Source organism: Dipodomys merriami, unplaced genomic scaffold (genome assembly GCF_024711535.1).
Source record: "Dipodomys merriami isolate MVZ:Mamm:240054 unplaced genomic scaffold, mDipMer1.0.p SCAF_69, whole genome shotgun sequence".
NCBI lineage: Eukaryota > Metazoa > Chordata > Mammalia > Rodentia > Heteromyidae > Dipodomys > Dipodomys merriami.
The window spans coordinates 1248868-1266812 of NW_027206279.1; the positions used below are offsets into that span (position 1 = coordinate 1248868).

General features: G+C 42.9%; 1 protein-coding gene across 1 annotated transcript in view; it reads left to right on the forward strand.

Annotated features, from left to right (window-relative positions):
* Window positions 1–3109: 3109 nt before the first annotated feature.
* Fmn1 (formin 1) overlaps window positions 3110–17945 on the forward strand; it is a 225881-nt gene continuing 211045 nt past the window's right edge. Inside the window, 2 exon segments of the mRNA XM_070005715.1 lie at window positions 3110–3185; window positions 15894–17872. Of these exon segments, the coding sequence (XP_069861816.1) occupies window positions 16024–17872 (1849 nt within the window). The 5' untranslated portion in view covers window positions 3110–3185; window positions 15894–16023.

Here is a 17945-nt window from a genome sequence, read left to right on the forward strand (position 1 = left end):
GGGCTCACATCCTTCTAACCCTGTAGTCCAAAGGCAACTCTCTCCTCCTCTATCTCCTATGTCCTGGGGAGCAGGCCTGGCCACTTGTGAATCTATCTGAACGAAATGCTCTGGCCAGAGGGATGAGGTTCTGCAGGTGTTATAATTGTGTGAAGGTAGAATTCATATTCTTGTCTTCTGCTATAGCCAGATATGAAATTGGTGGAGGTGTCCCCAAAGAAAAGGGCAGGGGAACAGGCTGGAATATGATGTGACAGTTGTAAACATTCTTGATAGTAGACAGTAAGACGTTTCTCATACCTTGTAGAACATGCTTTAAGGTTAAAGTATGAGGCTCATGCATGTCATCTGGGGTTATAGTATATTTCAGATGATCATGCCTTCAATGTCCTTTACTAAAACTCTGTTATGTAAGTGGTAAAAACTTACTAATGTGTAGTGAGTCTCCATTGGTAGTTCGGTTGTGTCCGGAGGTTACTCATAGCCTCTCGATGGAGCCTAGTTTTAACCGTGGCCATACTTTTTAGCTATATGTAGCGTCTGTCCTAAAAATCAGCTTAATTCTGAGCAGGTTCCAGCCTGCATGTTGTCAGAGTTACAGACATTAATCTGATTTGCTTGATCTTACAGGAATATGAAACCATGGGAATTCTAAGTGTAGCAATGTGAGCTTGCAGTAACAGGCTGGCCTGGTGTAGGTACTGAAACATTCCTGTGTTTAGGGTCTGGGCTGAAGTGCTGACAAGGTTGTAATGTGAATGTCCTGTGAAATAATAATTACTTTCCTGGGAGGATGTAAAAGTAGGCTACTAACCTTCTTACCTTGTCACCATAAAAGCTGGGTCTATAAAATGGACCATTTCCTCTTACTTAGATATTTCAAGTCCTTTGGCAAAAAGTAAAAGCTCTGAGCTTGCTCTGGCTTTCTGAACTGCTCTAGACATTGGACATATATTGCCTGAATACCTATGTGGCGTTGGGAGGTTTTGGGTCCTCCTTTAGGTTCTTCAAAGGCCTCTGAAATTCTCTTCAGGAAGCAGGGTGCTAGCCAAGTTTTTTCCTCCTAAACCAATGGCTCTTTTATTCTCTTCCTTTAATCAAACCTGACTTGTTTTGTGTTTTATCTTATTAGGAACATGTATATTGTGTATTATCTTATTAGGAACAATGATCATTGTTGAAGACTAACATCTTTCAAATTAAATACTTTTTCTCTGGTCTCCAATGTCACAGAATATTAGTGGAAATGCTTTGGGAGTAGGTAGGACTTTTAGCATTTATGTTGGGTCTTGGGATCTGGACATTAATTTAGAATAAGCAGACACAGCCAGAGGGCTATCTAGGGAGGGTGGATAGAATCAAGACAGGAAACAATTTTATTGGTATTATCAGTATCCTGGTACTCATAGCCCTACTCTAGAATCTCTTCATTACATTAAGATGCTTTAAGGCATGTTTTTGTGAAATAATCACCAGGAACATGAATGACCCAAGCACTGATACATTCACTATCTACCCAACAGAAGGTGCAGTTGTTAAACAGGCCTTGAGCAGTGGTTGCTGTACTTTTACTCCCATGAATTTCTGTTCACACTCATCCAGATTCCAGTGCTTTATTTATGATGGTCTCTGGGAAACATGGAAAGAAAAAGATAACTGGGTGCAAGTGGCTCATGCCTATAATCCTAACTACTTATGAGGCTGAGATCTGAGGGTCAGAGTTTGAAAGTAGACAAGGAAAGTCCATGAGACTTTTATCTCCAATAAACTACAAAGAAAGCCAGAAGTAGAGTTGTGGTTCAAGTGATAGAGTGCTAGCCTTGAGCAAAAGAAGTTCAGGGACAGTGATTAGGACCTGAGTTCAAGCCTCAGCACTGACAAGAAAAGAAAAGAAAAGGAAGGAAGGAGAAGAAGAGTCAGATGTTCCAAAGACAATGAAAACCTTCCGACTTATTAGGAAGAGCCCTCCCCAGTGGTCCAGTCAGTGAGGTAATTTTGCTCTAAACCTTGATAACTTACTACTGTGAAGTTCAATGATATTGAATGAATGGATAGATGGTGGGCTGGCTGGATGGAGGGATGGCTGGATGACAGTCACCATAACATATTGGTGACACAGAGCCCTTTCAAGCAGCACATAGATGGCCTGCTGTGGTCTATTATCCCAAGAGTTTGTCTTCCAGTCCCAAGAATTCCAGGGTCTTGGTTTCTCAGTACTAAAGAGCAGGGGTTTTTGTTCTTTGATATTGTGAAACTTCTGAACTAAAATAGAGAAAATATTTCAGAACAATTGCTGTCACAGTGTTTGATGATCTGTGAGAAGTGCAGCTCGGTAAATCTTATAATTTAATGTAGCTAGTCTTCAAAAGGCAGTAAGTGAAATCTTTGTCACTATTTCCAAAGATTACTTTGCTACTTTGATCTGTTAACTGACTGAAAGTACTTCTCTGTGATCTGTTAACTGACTGAAAGCACTTCTCTGTGGCCTCAGCCCTGTGATTCTAATAAAACTACTTTCTCCCCATTACAACATATACATAGTCTTTGTAACTTGTTGCTGGTCTGTGGTGAGAAAAATCTCCAAAGTCTGTTCTAATGACAGGCAGGGGAAATACATTATATGTTTCCTCCCTCCAAGACCACCCTAGGCTTAATGCAGAGAATTTAAAACCCTTCCTTAGGCTATCTAGTTATTATGACCTATCTGGACAATAGGTAAATGGCACTGCACTTGTTGTGTAGAGAAGGAATTTAGGGGTCAGAGAGGTGAATGTGTTGTTCTAAGTGAAATCTGGGTAGTATTCCTATGCTGCCTTGCATTCTACTTTCTCATGGTATACTAGGGACCATAGCCAACACTACTGGGCTTTATTTTTATTTTTTTTACTTTTAAAGCAGGGGAAGCCATAAATACAGTTTACTATTCTGAGTATGAATCTAGTGAGAAGAACAGTTGCTTTCTTTAGGCATTAAAATGGTCATCTTTGTAGATGAAGGAAACCACTTCTAAAATATTTCTAAGCTTGTTCACATTTGGAAAGTTTTGCAAATAATTTTTTTACACGCCAACAGATCTGCAGAAAATAGAATTCATCTACAGAACTGGCGTCAACCCTGTCCCTGCCGGGCAATGCCTTATCTCCTCTCATTTCTCTTTTGTGGTGGCATGCTTTATCTAAAGATAGGTAAGTTTAGAGCATATCACACCCACGATGGACACTATCCTTACATTAGGGGAACTTTCTTATTTGCTTTAAGTTGGTCCTAAATTTAAACTCTGAAAACAGATTAAGTCTAATATTTATGATTATTATTTATGAAGCACTGGAGCTTTACCAGGCCATGGTATCTTAGGAAGAACTATGGCAGATTGATTTTTTAAAAAATGATGTGTTACCAAGCATGATATCTTATGCCTTACCCTAAAATTCTTATGTCCAAATGACTCCATAGGAGGTAATGTAGGTGACAAGATTTTCTTGTTCTACAGTGGAGAAAACTGATGAGCAGGGACTTGCCCAAAGTCATTATGGTCAGTGGCACAGCCAAGAATAGGTGCCAATTATCTGACAGCTTGGTTGTGTTTATTAGTTTCTGCCCACTACACAGATGAAGGAGACAGTCACCTTCTATATCAGTTTTGGGGGCTTAGGGGCGGTTTTTTCCATCTTTGGCTGAGACATATATTCACGGTTGCCAGATGATAGCACTATTTGCCAAATTTAAGAGCTAAACGAACACAGAATTTGTTAAGAAAAGCAAAAATTTGAAACCGTAGTCACAAATTGAGTGGTGAAGTAGCTGAAGACTGCATAGTAATTGTGTAGGGAGCTTCTGCCTGAGCTGAGTCTGAGCAGGAAGACCATACAGAATAGGGAAGCAGCCATTGCCTGAGACTACACATACAGGAATATGACCTGGCCCAGGGAAATAGCGATCAGAAGAGCCAAGGTCATGAACAAGAAGAGGGTCTAGAAAAATGCTAAACCAATTCTTTAAAAGGAAGGCTATCAGCCTTACAGTCAATGTATGATAGACACATCCTGTTGCTTGAGAAAGACAGTAGTTAGATTCACAGTGAGAGAGGAAGCAGAACTTTCCTGCTTGCTTGCTCCTGTCTTTTCCACCTGTGCACAGCAGGTAAGAGTGTCTGTCTACAAAGGCAGGCATAAACTTTTATTTTAATAAACCCTGTACATTGCTCCTGCAGTCTTTGCTATCTGTGAGGGTAAAAACTTAGCCTCAGTCCTCTCTGGGGTTACAGCATTCTCCAGAGCTGTGTCAAGGCTCAGGAGCCTGGCACTGTGCTGCAGCACGGGACAGAGTGACCCTGTGGTCCATGGAATCAGGCCACTCAGGTTTTTATTGTAACACCCTTTTGTGTCTGTGACTTGCTCAGCCATGGTGTCCAGGTTGTGCTTGGCCCACAGGAAGCTTCTGATGACATTTCTTATGGTTCCCTCTGTCTGGGTACACCACTCACAGCTACGGAGTCCTGTGCCTCTCCGAGGACACTGGCAGGAAGCAGAGGCTGGCCCTCCTTCCTCCAGGGCCCACAAGTCTCTCCCCTCTTTTTCCCAAGAGTGCCCGCTACCCTGTCCAGCTCTCCACTGAGACGGGGTCTTGTGAACTTTTCTGCCCAGGATAGCTTCAAATCCATGATCCAGTCTTAGCCTCCCAAATAGCTAGGATTATAGGCATAAGCCATGAGCACTCAGCAAGTTTGGCTTTTGGTTTTTAACTTTGGCCACTGCTTTGGAGGACCACGGGCCACTGGAAAATAGTTGAATGATGAGCAGGATTTTCAAGGATGAACTCTCATGAATGGAGAGGGGCTGCAAGGTGCCAGCGTGAGAGAGGGCATAGCTTCCCTACAGAGGTGAAAGGGCAATCAGACAGAAAAAGAGCTCAGAAAGTGAAAACAAGCACCAGCTGAAGAAAAATTAATAGAGACATACTTTGGCCTAGAATAAGGGAAAGATTTTTACATTTAGAACTGTCTGGAATGCTGAGACTCTCTTCTAGAGTGGAGAACTCCATGATAGAAGCTCAAGAGAAGACTGGTTTTCTAAGGGCTGCTATGAAGGAGAGTATAGCATTAAGAGGAGTTGGGAGGGATACTAAGTTCTCTTTAAAACAAAGATCCCATCATTTCCTACATAAATATAATGAACTCCTAGACTAATAAACCATCCCACATTTTGACAGATGCAGTAGTTAAAACATTTCCAAATATAGTTTATGAAAATTTTCTTCCTTTAATTAAAATACACATGCATACATGCATGCACATGCGTGTACACACAAAGACTACAATATGTCATTGAGAGAAAGCATTTCCAAATAGTAAAGGAAACAAAAATATATTTCTGTTCTCTGAATTGAAACTAGTAGCAATTGCTGTAATTTAATGCAGAAAACTCAGGGAATACTGAATTTCTTTATGAGGCAAAGCAGATTCTTTGAATTACTTTAAGGAATAAGTCAAAATACCAAATGTTCTTCCAGTTGTCTCCCAGGTAAATTAAAGAGTTTCTGCAGCATCTTTTGACAAACCTTAACAAGTGACCCAGGTATTTCTATCTACCTCTCAAAACTGCAGTCACAAGTTAGTCTTGCAACACAATAGTGCTATTTGATTATTATTCTTAGCGAGGGATAAGAGTTGGATTACTTTAGTTTGTCACTTCAAACACTACACAGATGTCAATATCTTTAAAAAGGAGCAATGAAAGCCAATTAGTTTGAAAATCCTGGTCTTAAAGACTCAGTCAGACATAGTTTGACATTCTGACATTTTTCATAATCTGTTCTTCTGTGAAAGCACTTATAGTGTAAACATACATTACTGTTTAAGTCAATGGATTGCATTCATAAAGAGTACAATCTTTTCTGCTTTGTGAATTAGAGTCTCAAAGTAGTTTTGAAGACACCATTCACATATAAGTAAAAGCATATTCTATCTTCTTTAAGGTCTAAATTAAAAGGAAAAGAAACATAATCATGTGTGTAGAATAGATCTGTGAAATCATTTTAAAGAAAATATGAAATTATACAAATAATAAAATAACAGTGATTTATACTCCTACTGGGAAGAATTAAGTCTATTCTGGCATATTTTTTCTCTCTTGAAAATGATATATGCTAATTATCAAGAATTTAAAGAACATCAAACATAATAAAGATAACAATTCCCCTTGTTAATCTCATATGAATATGATTCTAGACATATATCCACCCATCTATCTATCTGGATATTTAGAAATGGTTTTATAAGAATGAATAGTGTTGGTTGTTCACACCTGTAATCCCAAGGACTTGGGAAGCAGAGATTGGAAAGGTTATGACTTAAGACCAGCTTTGGAAAAAAATTAGTAAGATCCCATTTCAGCAAAAAAAGCTGAGCAGTGGTGGTTCTTACCTGTGATTCCAGATCCGTGGGAGGTATAAGTAGGAGGCTCACATTCCAGCTTGGACTGAGCAAAAAACTAAGACCTTATCTAAAAATAACTAAAGCAAAACGGATTGGGGTCATGGCTCAAGTGGTAGAATGCCAATCTAACAATCATGAGGCCTAAGTTCAAACCCTAGTGCTATGTACCTAAATAAGTAAATACTTATTGTTATAATAATTCTGTGTTTTTATATAATTTTTCAGACAGACTCAATTAATTACCTTTGTTTTTAAAAAAAGATGAACTCTTTTGAAACTTTCTCCTCATTTCTTGCCTCCTGTGTGGTAATTTATTTTTATGTCATTTAGGTGAAAACATTCTGTTTATTGGATAAATACAGTTTTGTGACTTACTTAGTGGTAGCCTTATGGATAAATACTTTCATGCATATAACTTCTGGAGGAGGTATCTGCATTTTAATTTTGGAAGTGTTTGGTAAATGCCAGTCCACCATTTTAACATAATCATTTGTAATCCCCAGTACTTCAGGTGTCTGAAATTGTGCAGATCATTATTAGTCACTCTCTACAGCATTATTGCAGGTATATTTGGTGCTAGGAAATGATCAATGTAGAAATTCAGTGGTGAATAATTCAGTCCCTGTCCTAAAGGAATGAGTACCAACATGTGCTAGATTTCTAGTATGCCAGCTCTAGGAGAGCTGTTTTATTTCTTTCTTCTCTTTCATAGGGCCTGGCATCCCAAGGCCAGGAGTATGTGTTTAATTGAATGGGCCTCTGTGTGTAACTGACTCTGGTAAGTGCACTAGAATTACATCTACTTTTGTTTTGACAGCAAACCTGTTTAGTAGGCACTTATTGAGGAAACGGAGGCTCGGGAAGTAACATCCTAAGTTCTACAAAATGACGTGTTATAATGTTCATTCTTCCTGAAACACAGCAGATCTAGCTGTTTGTATTAGAAGTCATGAGGAAAAGGCCCTGTGCATGGATATTATAATCCAGAGAGCAGGAGGGATAAAACAACTGTGTGTGTGTGTGTGTGTGTGTGTGTGTGTGTGTGTGTGTGTGCATGTGTATAAAATGTATACATATACGGTCTCTCTCTACATACACACACACACACACACACACACACATATGTACTGACTACTGGGTATAAGAGCTATATGATATATATGATATATGCTATGATACACACACACACACACACACACACACACACACACACACACACACACACACACACACACACACACACACACACACACACACACACACACACACACACACACACACACAGCATACATCCAGTCTGATGTAGTCTAATGGTGGAGCGGCAGCCTGGTGTAGTCTCTTTAGTAGTACTCTGACATGGAGCAAGCTCCTTCACTTTTCTAAGGCTCCATTTCCTATCTGGAAAATGGGTTAGCAGTGGGAGATGACACAGGGTGTCTCCTTCAAATGCTTAGTCAGTAGTAGTTGTTCAAGGACCTTTTAGAAGTGTTCAGGATGCTCAAGGGAGGAAGCCTTCCCCTCTGGTTTCCAAGGGGTGGACCCATTTTTGCTTGGCTTTGCTGAGGAGCTAGAACTTGCCAGGTAAGTAGGAGCTGGAAGGAGAGCTTCTGCTGAGGTTGTACAATACCAGCCTTTTCCCTACATAGCTCCCGTAGCTTCCTCCGACTTGTACTGTGGAGAGCCTGCAAACAGGAGCACCTGTGTTCAGAGAAGCTGACCTGAAGTAGACCATCTTATCTCAGTAGACCATCTTCCCAATGAGGGGCAAGTGAGTCAGTTTCTGTAGTGTCAAGGAAGCCAGGAGACAGGCAGTGTGAGGCTATGTATGGACCCAGAAGGCCATAGGCTGTCCCAGACCAGGGTCACATCAGTAGATAGCCCTTGGGAAAGTCCAGGGTAGTGGTTTTACCTGCTGATCTTAGACAAGATGAATCAGGTGGTATACGTGAGAATTCAATAAGAATAAGGCACAGTAAAGTTTTGAGCCCTTAGAGCCAGTAGCCAGTAACCCTGATGGTAAACAATATTTAAGCTTGTATAAGGGGAACGGGTAAGGGTTTCTCCCAGCTTTGTCATCTGTGTGAAAAAATTCTGCAAGGTGTGTGTAGAGGGCAGTGGTATTTTTCCAGTGTCTCTGTGTCAATGTGAAGTGAATTTTTCTCAAGGAAACCCACGCCAGCTATGCACTAGCATTGTACTGTGCTTGGTTTTCTTTCTTTCTTTTTTTTTTTTTTTTTGTCAGTCGTGGGGCTTGAACTCTGGGCCTAGGCGCTGTCCCTTAGCTCTTCAGCTCAAGGCGAGCGCTCTACCACTTGAGCTACAGCACCACTTCTGGTTTTCTGGTGATTTATTGGAGATAGGAGTCTCACGGTCTCTCCTGCCCGGGCTGGCTTTGAACCGCGATCCTCAGATCTCAGCCTCCTGAGTAGCTAGGATTACAGGCGTGAGCCACCAGCGCCCTGCTTGTGCTTGGTTTTCAAGCACTGACTGCATGAGAACACAAATGGGGAGGAGTGATGCAGAGGATCAGGACGGGCTCACTTACTTCCATTTCTGGTAGAACAGGAGTGAAAGGAAACACTCTGAAGACTGAGAGGATTTTTCTCCCAGAATGTTAATTCTCTCCCTAGAAATAACCTTAGAAGTCTCTGTGATGAGACCCTAGCTCTTCAAGAATAGTTCTTTTCTCTAAAAGAGGCTTGTTTACTAATTAAAGCAGCCATGTGGAAAAAAGACTTCTGTCTGAAAATTCTCAGTGTGCTGTGATTCCCCACAATAATAAACCACAATAATAAAAATGACCAAAAGAGAAGTTTCTTGTTTTTGTATGGTAGCCTATTGTGGCTTGGACTAGATATTTATCAACTAGAATAATAAAATGGATCAAAATGTGGCCCGTGTTTTTAAATTTTTTGTAGCAATTTCCTAGTGTAATAAAATCCAGCTTGTAGTGTTAATATTTTAGCCAAGTCAGAATTTTGAAGGCAGGAGTTTTGCCCCTGAAGCATGGACTAGCTTACTCTTTTGTGATCTTATAAGAAGGTAAAGAAGATCATAGAATCCTTACAAAGAAAAGTTGCAGTAATGACGGTCATGACTGTTTATTTCCTTTGCTTGGCTCTGGTCTTTAACATGACATGTGCCTCTTTCTTGTCAAGGTGGCTTCTTGCTCAGGTGCCCTTGATCTTGTGTCTGTTCCTTCCCCTGTGCTCCCACTTGTGTGTCTGTCTGTCCCGTCTGTCATGTATACCATCAATATCCTCCCTTTTACTGCTTAAAAATAGGTAGGGAGTACTGGGATTTGAAGTTAGGTCTTTGCACTTGCTAGGCTGGTGCCTATTATTTGAGTCATGCTGCCAGTCCTTTCACACCTTTATGTCCAGGCTGGCCTTGAACCCTAACCTCTTAACTCCACCCCCTTGTACCTGGTTATAATAGACATAGCCACTGTGCTCAGCTGTACTTCCTTCCTCCTCTTCCTCCTCCTCCTCCTCCTCCTCCTCCTCCTCCTCCTTCTCCTCCTCTTCCTCCTCCTCCTCTTCCTCCTCCTTCTTCTTGTTCTCCTTTTTGTTGTTGTTGTTTGTCATAGGGCTTGAACTCTGGGCCTGGGCGCTGTCCCTCAGCTCTTCAGCTCCAGGCAAGCACTTGAGCCACAGCGCCACTTGTGGTTTTCTGGTGGTCAGTTGGAGATAAGACTCTCACAGACTTTCCTGCCAGGGCTGGCTAGGGTTACAGGCATGAGCCTGGCTGTACTTCCTTCTTTTTAACCTAAAACACATTAGGTTTTTCATGTCTTAAAAAGAAGTGTAGCAAAAGCAATACCTTAGTACTTATACAGGTTATTATTCATATTTCTTTCCTTAGTAACTCTTACAGAGAGTGTTTTGTTGCTTTATTAAACTAAGTATTTCTAAGTCTGTAATCTTACCTTCTAATTTGTTTCTTTCTTTTCCTCTTTGCAGAATTTGATGCCCCCACTCCTTGTTCTTGAATTTTCTGTCCAATCTCTTTCTACTCCAATCTGTTCTGACATTACTGCCAAATTAATCCTCCTCATGTTTGGTGCTGAGCATTCTAGTTTCCTGGTCCAGGCTCATCAGTGGCTTTCTATTTGATATCTTACCAGCCTAGATTAAAAACTTTGTATAACATTTTGTTGTTCTTGTCATAGTTTGCATACATCCTATAAAGTTCATGGGTTAGAAACCTATCCCTGGGGCTGGGGATTTAGCCCAGCGGAAGGGCGCCTGCCAGGCGCACTCAAGGCCCTCGGTCCTCAGCCCTGGAAAAAAAAGAAAAAAGAAACCTATCCCTAATGTGACCCTGTTTGGTGGTGGAGCCCAGTGGGAGGTGTTAGGTTAGGAGAGTTCAACCCGCATGAATAGATTTGTTATTATAGGAGTTGGGTCACTACTGTGAGTGTGTCTGCTGTAAAAGCAAATGGGTCCCAGCCGGGCGCTGGTGGCTCACGCCTGTAATCCTAGCTACTCAGGAGGCTGAGATCTGAGGATCGCGGTTCAAAGCCAGCCCGGGCAGGAGAGACCGTGAGACTCCTATCTCCAATAAACCACCAGAAAACCGGAAGTGGCGCTGTAGCTCAAGTGGTAGAGCGCTCGCCTTGAGCTGAAGAGCTGAGGGACAGCGCCCAGGCCCAGAGTTCAAGCCCCACGACCGACCAAAAAAAAAAAAAAAAAAAAAAAAGCAAATGGGTCCCTTCTTGCTCACATGCTGTCTTGCCCTACTACCTTCTGCTCTGAGATGACACACTAAGAAGATCTTACCACATTGGGAAAGGGGATTGTCCTGGTAGAAGAGGTTACCCTCTGTTCTATTTTCCAAGTCTATATGACCCTTAGAATAATGACTAAATGAATTTCCAAGTAATCAGGAGTCATACAAGGTAGCAGCTGTAGAGATCTACTTAGCATGGGAAGACCAAATAGGGTGAATGAAAAGAGCCTCTTGACAGGCAAAGGTGAGAACAGGATCCATGGGTGGTCTCCACCCCAGGGTGTTTGTGTCCTTTAAGTGGGCTGAGGTTTCTAGTTCAGAAAGGCACTTTCTGTTCTCATACCTAATTAACACATGGAGGTACTGTGTCTCATTTAACACCTAAAAGAAAAAGAAAGGTGATGGAAAGAATGCCGGTCTGTCAATTGTTGGTTCAGTTTTTTGCTTTTCTGGCTATTTTTCATTCATATTTTCTGGGCCTGTCTTAGTTCTTGAACCTGTGTTCTTGGACTTTCAGCCTCAAGAGCCATGACTATTGAGACCATCTTCTTCTTAAAAACAAATCTCCTCTTTGAAAAGCAATAGCACTTCACTGTCTCCCAGGGGTGGATAGAAAGGAAGCAGGCAGGCACTAACGTGTCCAAAATCCTCAGACAGGAGAATTAAATCTTCTAGGAACGAATAGGCAAGTGGGGGAGGGAGCAGTAGCCATGCCTTTAGAAAGTAGCTGCAGCTAGAGTGGGTTGCGCAAAAGGAGCTATCAGGACAAGCCAGCATCCTGCAGGAAGGCACAGCCACGGAGAAAGGGAGGAATGAAGAGTGCAGGGGACTTGCTAGAAACCTGAATGAACAAATGGAAAATGTGAAGTGCAGTAATGGAAGTTGAAGATAATCTGTCTTAACATATAGTCACAGGGCATGGCTGTGTCAGTGACTGGGTACAGAAAGATTGACGTGGTCTTTTACAGCCAGATCAGTTAGGAAATCTACAATCGGCAGACAGAATTACTGCAGCTAATTCTTGAAGCTAATTTTAGGCATTTGTGAAATATGTCATGAGCACTGAATAACATCTACTAAAAGGCCATCACTTCTCATTACGGTGAGGCACAACAGCTATTTCCATTTGAGCTAGAGTGAAGTCATCTACTTGCTTACTGGAAAGAGTCTGGGGAACTTTCAGCAGTGTGTTCATGGAGAGGAAATGGAAGACATGAAGACTCACCAAACACAAAGTACTTTTCCATGGAGCCCCACCTGAGAAGCTGACTTCCTCAACTGAATTAAGGTGCATAGCTTACCACGTGGCTCCGGCAGAGTCAAGCAGAGCAAGGGGCCCTGCGCCTCAGTCCTGTGAGCGCAGCCCCGCCTCACATCGCTTTCCTTCCTAATTTGCTTTTGCCTCTTAGCCCTCAGCTTCTTTTTCCTCTGGTTTCTGAGATGGAAAATGTGTGTGATGACTAAGCACTGCTCTGGCAGTGCTAAGGGATTGTCCTACCCTAGGCCTCTTCTGAGACAGCGCCTTAACAGTTTGAGGCTGACATTCATTTGCAGAAGGCTTTCTTCTTCAAAGAGAAGGATATTTGTAGTCTTTTTTGTAATCAAATAATATTGTAGGTTAATAAATTATAAACAGAGATTTAAATGTCTCATTCCATGGAAGGAAAAAGCTGAAGGGACAAAGGGGCTTATGGCCCATTTGTTTATATGGGTATAGACCCTGGAAGAAATGGCAGGGATGGCAGGCCTGTTGCTAGAAATAGGCATTTGTGTGTGTGCTGGAGAGAGAGAAATGTAGACGCACTATGGATGCTTATTCCATGCTCCAGAGGCAGCTCCGTAAAAATACACTGCTGATGCACGAAGGTGCCTGCCTCCATCTTCAAATTCTGGAACAGAATGGGGACAATCAGAATATGAAAAGGATTGGTGCTTTTTTTTCTTCAGTAATCTACCCTAAATTACTTGGGCTCTGGATGCCCATAATTATAGCAAATTACCAGTCATAAAACTCATGATAGAGTCAGAAAATAGGAAATAGTCTTTCTTTTTCTGTAACTTTTCTCTAAAGATGCCTTATCGTAACCAAACTCAAATTGCATTGTCTTTATATTACCTGTGCTCTATGCATTCAGAGAAGAAACTTGTCCTTTTCAAGGGACTCTAATAATTAAGATAAAGTACTTTCTCTCCTTACAATGCAGATGTCTTTGGCTCTGAGAATACTTCCTCTTCCTTATTATGTGCCCATTGGAACCTTGAAAGTTATAAACATATGTTACCAAGAAGGCTGTACGCACCTAGATTTGGATCTGGAACCTAGCAGAAGACTTCATCTTAGAAGTGGCGAACAACTCAGAACCTGTTTTCAAATTCAGAGTTCCAAGAATAGGATGTTTTTCTTTTTAAATTCAGGAGTATGTAATTTTACTGTGTATTCTCCCTCAAACAATTTGGTCACTATTAAGATCTGCCATCTCCAAATCACTGCTTTTATTCCTATACTCTATGATTTTATCCTTAGTTGAAATGGTCTTTATTATCTGAAATGATCTTTATTATCTGTAGGTACAGCAGTTGAGACTTTCACTACTACTATTTTTAATAATCTTCTGCAAGCAAAATAGCAAAGACAATTATAGAAAAAAGAGGCAATGAGCCTTTAAAACATTGAAAGAGACAGAATCTAAACAATGGGTCTTTAAGAAGAAAGGATAGAAGGAACTAAGTCTAAGAATTAAAGATGTAGCTAGAAATGGGGTTCTTTTATTAGTCAAGGAAGGAAGGAAAAGGGATTGTTTATATCCTTGATGCACTATTACAATTAATATAACACTGACATCAAGATGTGGTTTATGGTCTGAACTAACCACAGGCTGATTAAAAGATTTTGGAGCTTGGGTTTAGAGATATGATTGTATGAAGTCTCCTACTAGGCTCCACACATGGGCACCGCAGGTGTGATAAGAGCAATGTACGCTTCTGGGTGGATGGTATAATAGTGTGAAGTAAGTTTTTTCTATAATAGTAGTTTCATAAGTTGCATTACAATTTATTGCTGCAAAATCAAATATCAAAATTTCCCCATGCTTGATTTATTTGTATTCCAACTGTGACTAACATGTAGAGTAGCAACCACACCATTCTCTACATTTTTATAACCAAGACTCACCAAGACAAGGAGAAAAAGTACTTAGCTCTATAAGAAGGCAGCACATGTCTGTTATCTTCATAAAGAGCCACAGTTTTTATCCGAATCTCATTCCATTAAGTTCTGAACTAGCATTTCCCATAGGGTGCCACTGAACAAATATAGGCAGATTTCACTTCTAAACCCAATGAATTCTTGACTTCCCTTTCCTCTCATTTATTGGTTAAGGGATAGCAATAGAGTACTTTATCCAATCAGATATGATGAAACTATAAAAATAAATGAATGTTAAGAGTAGAAACATGAGGGACATTGTTAGAGAGATTATATAATGTCAAATTAGCAAAATAAAAGAACTTTTCTGTTCACATTACTGGGAAAATCAACTCTTGAGTAGAAGGTGGTCGATAAAGAGCCACATCACCTATGAAGCAATGAGTAACGCACACCTGGCCTGGAAACGTGCATCTTGTGAGCCATCCCTTCTCAGGCAAGGTCCTTGAGCTTCCTACATATGAATTCCTGCATCTGTAAGATAGTGAGATGCTGATTGAATGAGATGACAGAATCAAAGTACATGTGTGTATGTGCTCAATCTATTAAGAATCGCTTTTCTTAAGGAGTAGACTTTAGAACCGATAGTCATATTCCAGTTTGAAATCATGGCATAAACTACCATTCTTACTATTTACCTAACCCCAACTGTGATGAAGACATTACAAATCTGTACAGGGCCATTCCATTTGTCCTTGGATAGCAGGTAAATGGAAAAAAGAGAATATAGTGAAAAACAAAACAAAAACTTGACCCTCATTAGTTACGTTTTAGACTTTTAAGTATCGTGCCAGTGGCTTATGCCTGTAATCCTTGCTATTCAGGAGGCTGAGATCTGAGAATCGCAGTTTGAAGCCAACCCAGGCAGGAAAATCTGTGAGATGCTTATCTCCAAAAATTACTCAGAAGAAGCTGGAAGTGGTGCTATGGCTCAAGTGGTAGAGCGCTAGCCTTGAGCAAAAGAAGCTGAGACAGAGCCCAGGCCCAGCGTTCAAGCCCCAGAAAAAAATAGACCTTAATTTAAAATTTTATGTTTAGCATAAAATAATGGGTCTAAAACTTTTCCTTCACACTGTGCTTTAAGGTAAAACTGTTCTATGGGAAGAAAAAAGACTGACTCAGCTTTGTAAGTAAAATCTGAAGATGGGTCCTTAATCCTGCTATGTTTCTAAGGGTCTCAAACCCCCCTCTTCCCAGACTTTCTGGGAAGTTTGAGGCTTTTTCATAGAGGAAGAGCAACTGTGGCTTGAGGAAGTTGAGAAGCCTAATCTAGGCTTCACAGTGAATTCCCCTGTGAGACTTTGACCCGACAGCGTTTTTTGTGGTCTCTCAGTTGTAGAAAAGCTGGACTTGTCAGAATAGGGAGAGAGTGAGGCAGAGGCTGCAGGCAGGCTGCTGGCGGATGCCTTGAGTTGGTTGAGGTCAGCCAGAGAGGAAGGGCAAGTTGTGGTTGTGCTTTGATTTATGTGGCCATGTGACTTGTGCACTCTGTTAGACAAGCTGCTCTCTTCTGTTCTCTTACAGGCAGCTTCATTGCTGGAGACGACTGTCAGCTGCCTTCTCTGCGTAGCCACCATCACATGCCTCCCCACTGGATCCTGGGCAGCCTGACCACAGATGGCATCTCCAGGGCATGAATAATTAGGTAGGCATAATGGAAGGCACTCACTGCACCCTCCAATTACATACGCCTATTACTGAACTCTGCTACATCAGCTTCTATCTTCCAAGGGGGGAAGCCGGAGGATTTTCATACAAGGGCACTGTAACTCTAGACAGATCCAGTAAAGGCTTCCAGAACTGCTACCAAGTTCGGGAGGGATCAGACATCTCCAGCCTTACCCAGCATCCCAACGAACAGATAGGTGACATATTTTTCAAGCAGACTCCCACAAAAGACATTCTCACTGAGCTGTATAAACTCACAGCAGAGAAGGAGAGGCTGCTGGCCAATCTGCTGAGCTCAGACCACATCCTGGGCATTTCTTCGGGGAGCCAGGGGGGGAAGCTGTCCGAGCTGCCTGTGAGCCTGGTCCCTGAGGACGACTGTGTGCAGAGTGCTGGTGACTGGCTCGGGGAGCTGCCTGTGAGCTCTCTCAGTAAGAGGAGCAGCCACGGCGGGAGGAGAGAGAGCTCAGAAGCGTTCCTGCAGAAGAGAAAGAGGAGGAAAGGGAGTGGCCGCCAGAAAACAGCTCTTCAGATGGGAAAGGACCAGATCTGCTCCAGCAATTCCTTTCCTCTTTCTCCAACAAAACCGAATCTACGGCTCCTAAAGGAAAGAGGAAACTTGGTCCCAAATGGAGCATTTACCCATGCCCTACAGAGGAGAGAGAGCTGCCCTGCAGATATCCCCAGGATACTGGGTGCAGACCTTGGCTCTGGCAGCTTCAGGAGGGCCTCAGAGGGCTCCGGGCTTGGAAGAGAAGTGCTTCCCGCAGACAGCAGACCCACAGAGGCAAGAGACGACTGTGTTCAAAAGCCGCCAAGGAGCACTGGCGAGCTGGAGCCTCAGCAAACAAATTTGCCTGACTGCCAGGAGGAAGGCAAGAAGCCTCCCGAGGCCGAGAGGTGTAGGGCAGGGAAGTCCAAGTCCAAGTCCAAGTCAGTAGAGCGGACTTGTAGGAAGAAACCTGTTTTGAAAGTGGTGGCCAGGATTCAGGAGCCTGCTACACATGGGCAACATGTAGTTAGGACCCATCCTGAAGGTGAAGGATGGATGGACATTTGCCCAGAGGCCCAACATCAGGTTATACCCCAAGAAGCTTTGCTCACCCTCCCAGAAGCCGAGGCTAGGGCTGACGGTTCCAGCTGGCAGGGCCAGGAGAAGCAAGGGGACAGGTCATCACAGTCCTCGGTGGAAGAAACAGCCTCCGCTTCTGCGTGTCCAGCCAGTGCTGAAGGGGCTGTGAACAAGGTTCTCCTGAAGGTGATAGAGAGGGAGAGGTTAGCTGAAGCCACAGAGGGGAGAAGGCTGGGCTTGGCCTCTGACACCAGGGCCACCCACAGCTTCCTGGAAGCCCGAAGCCAGAGGAGGCCTGGTCTGCCTCAGAGCGGCCTCAGACCCTTGTCTCTGGACCTGCCCTACCCCGTGGGTGCTGACTCCTCGCCACCCACAGCGCCAGCAGCGGCTCCTGGCATGGGATTTAATAATTCATCCCCTCAGTCTAACACACACAAACGGCTGTCACCTGTTCCCTTGCCGCCCCCTCCAAGACATCCCCGCCCTCAGCTTCATCACCGGATCCTCCAGCTTCCCCCGCTGCCCAGCGAGCGGGACCCTGCGTTTAATGACTCTCCCCATAGAAAGAGCGGAGTCTCCTCTGGGTTGCCCTCTGCTGCCACCTTGGAGCAAGCATCCTCTGCAAAGGTCACAGAGACTGGTCAGGGAGCCTGGCCAGCGTCCTTCAGCGTGGGACAACCTGGACCGCTGCCCGGGGGACCCTCGGAAAAGATCTCGGGGCTAGGGAAGACTACAGCTCAGCTGGAGCACCAGCCACCTCCAGGTTAGTCTCTCCTTGGAGGGTGTAGGTCTGTGCCTGGGTAACAAGCCAGGCCTTTTAGTCAAGTCACCTGTCA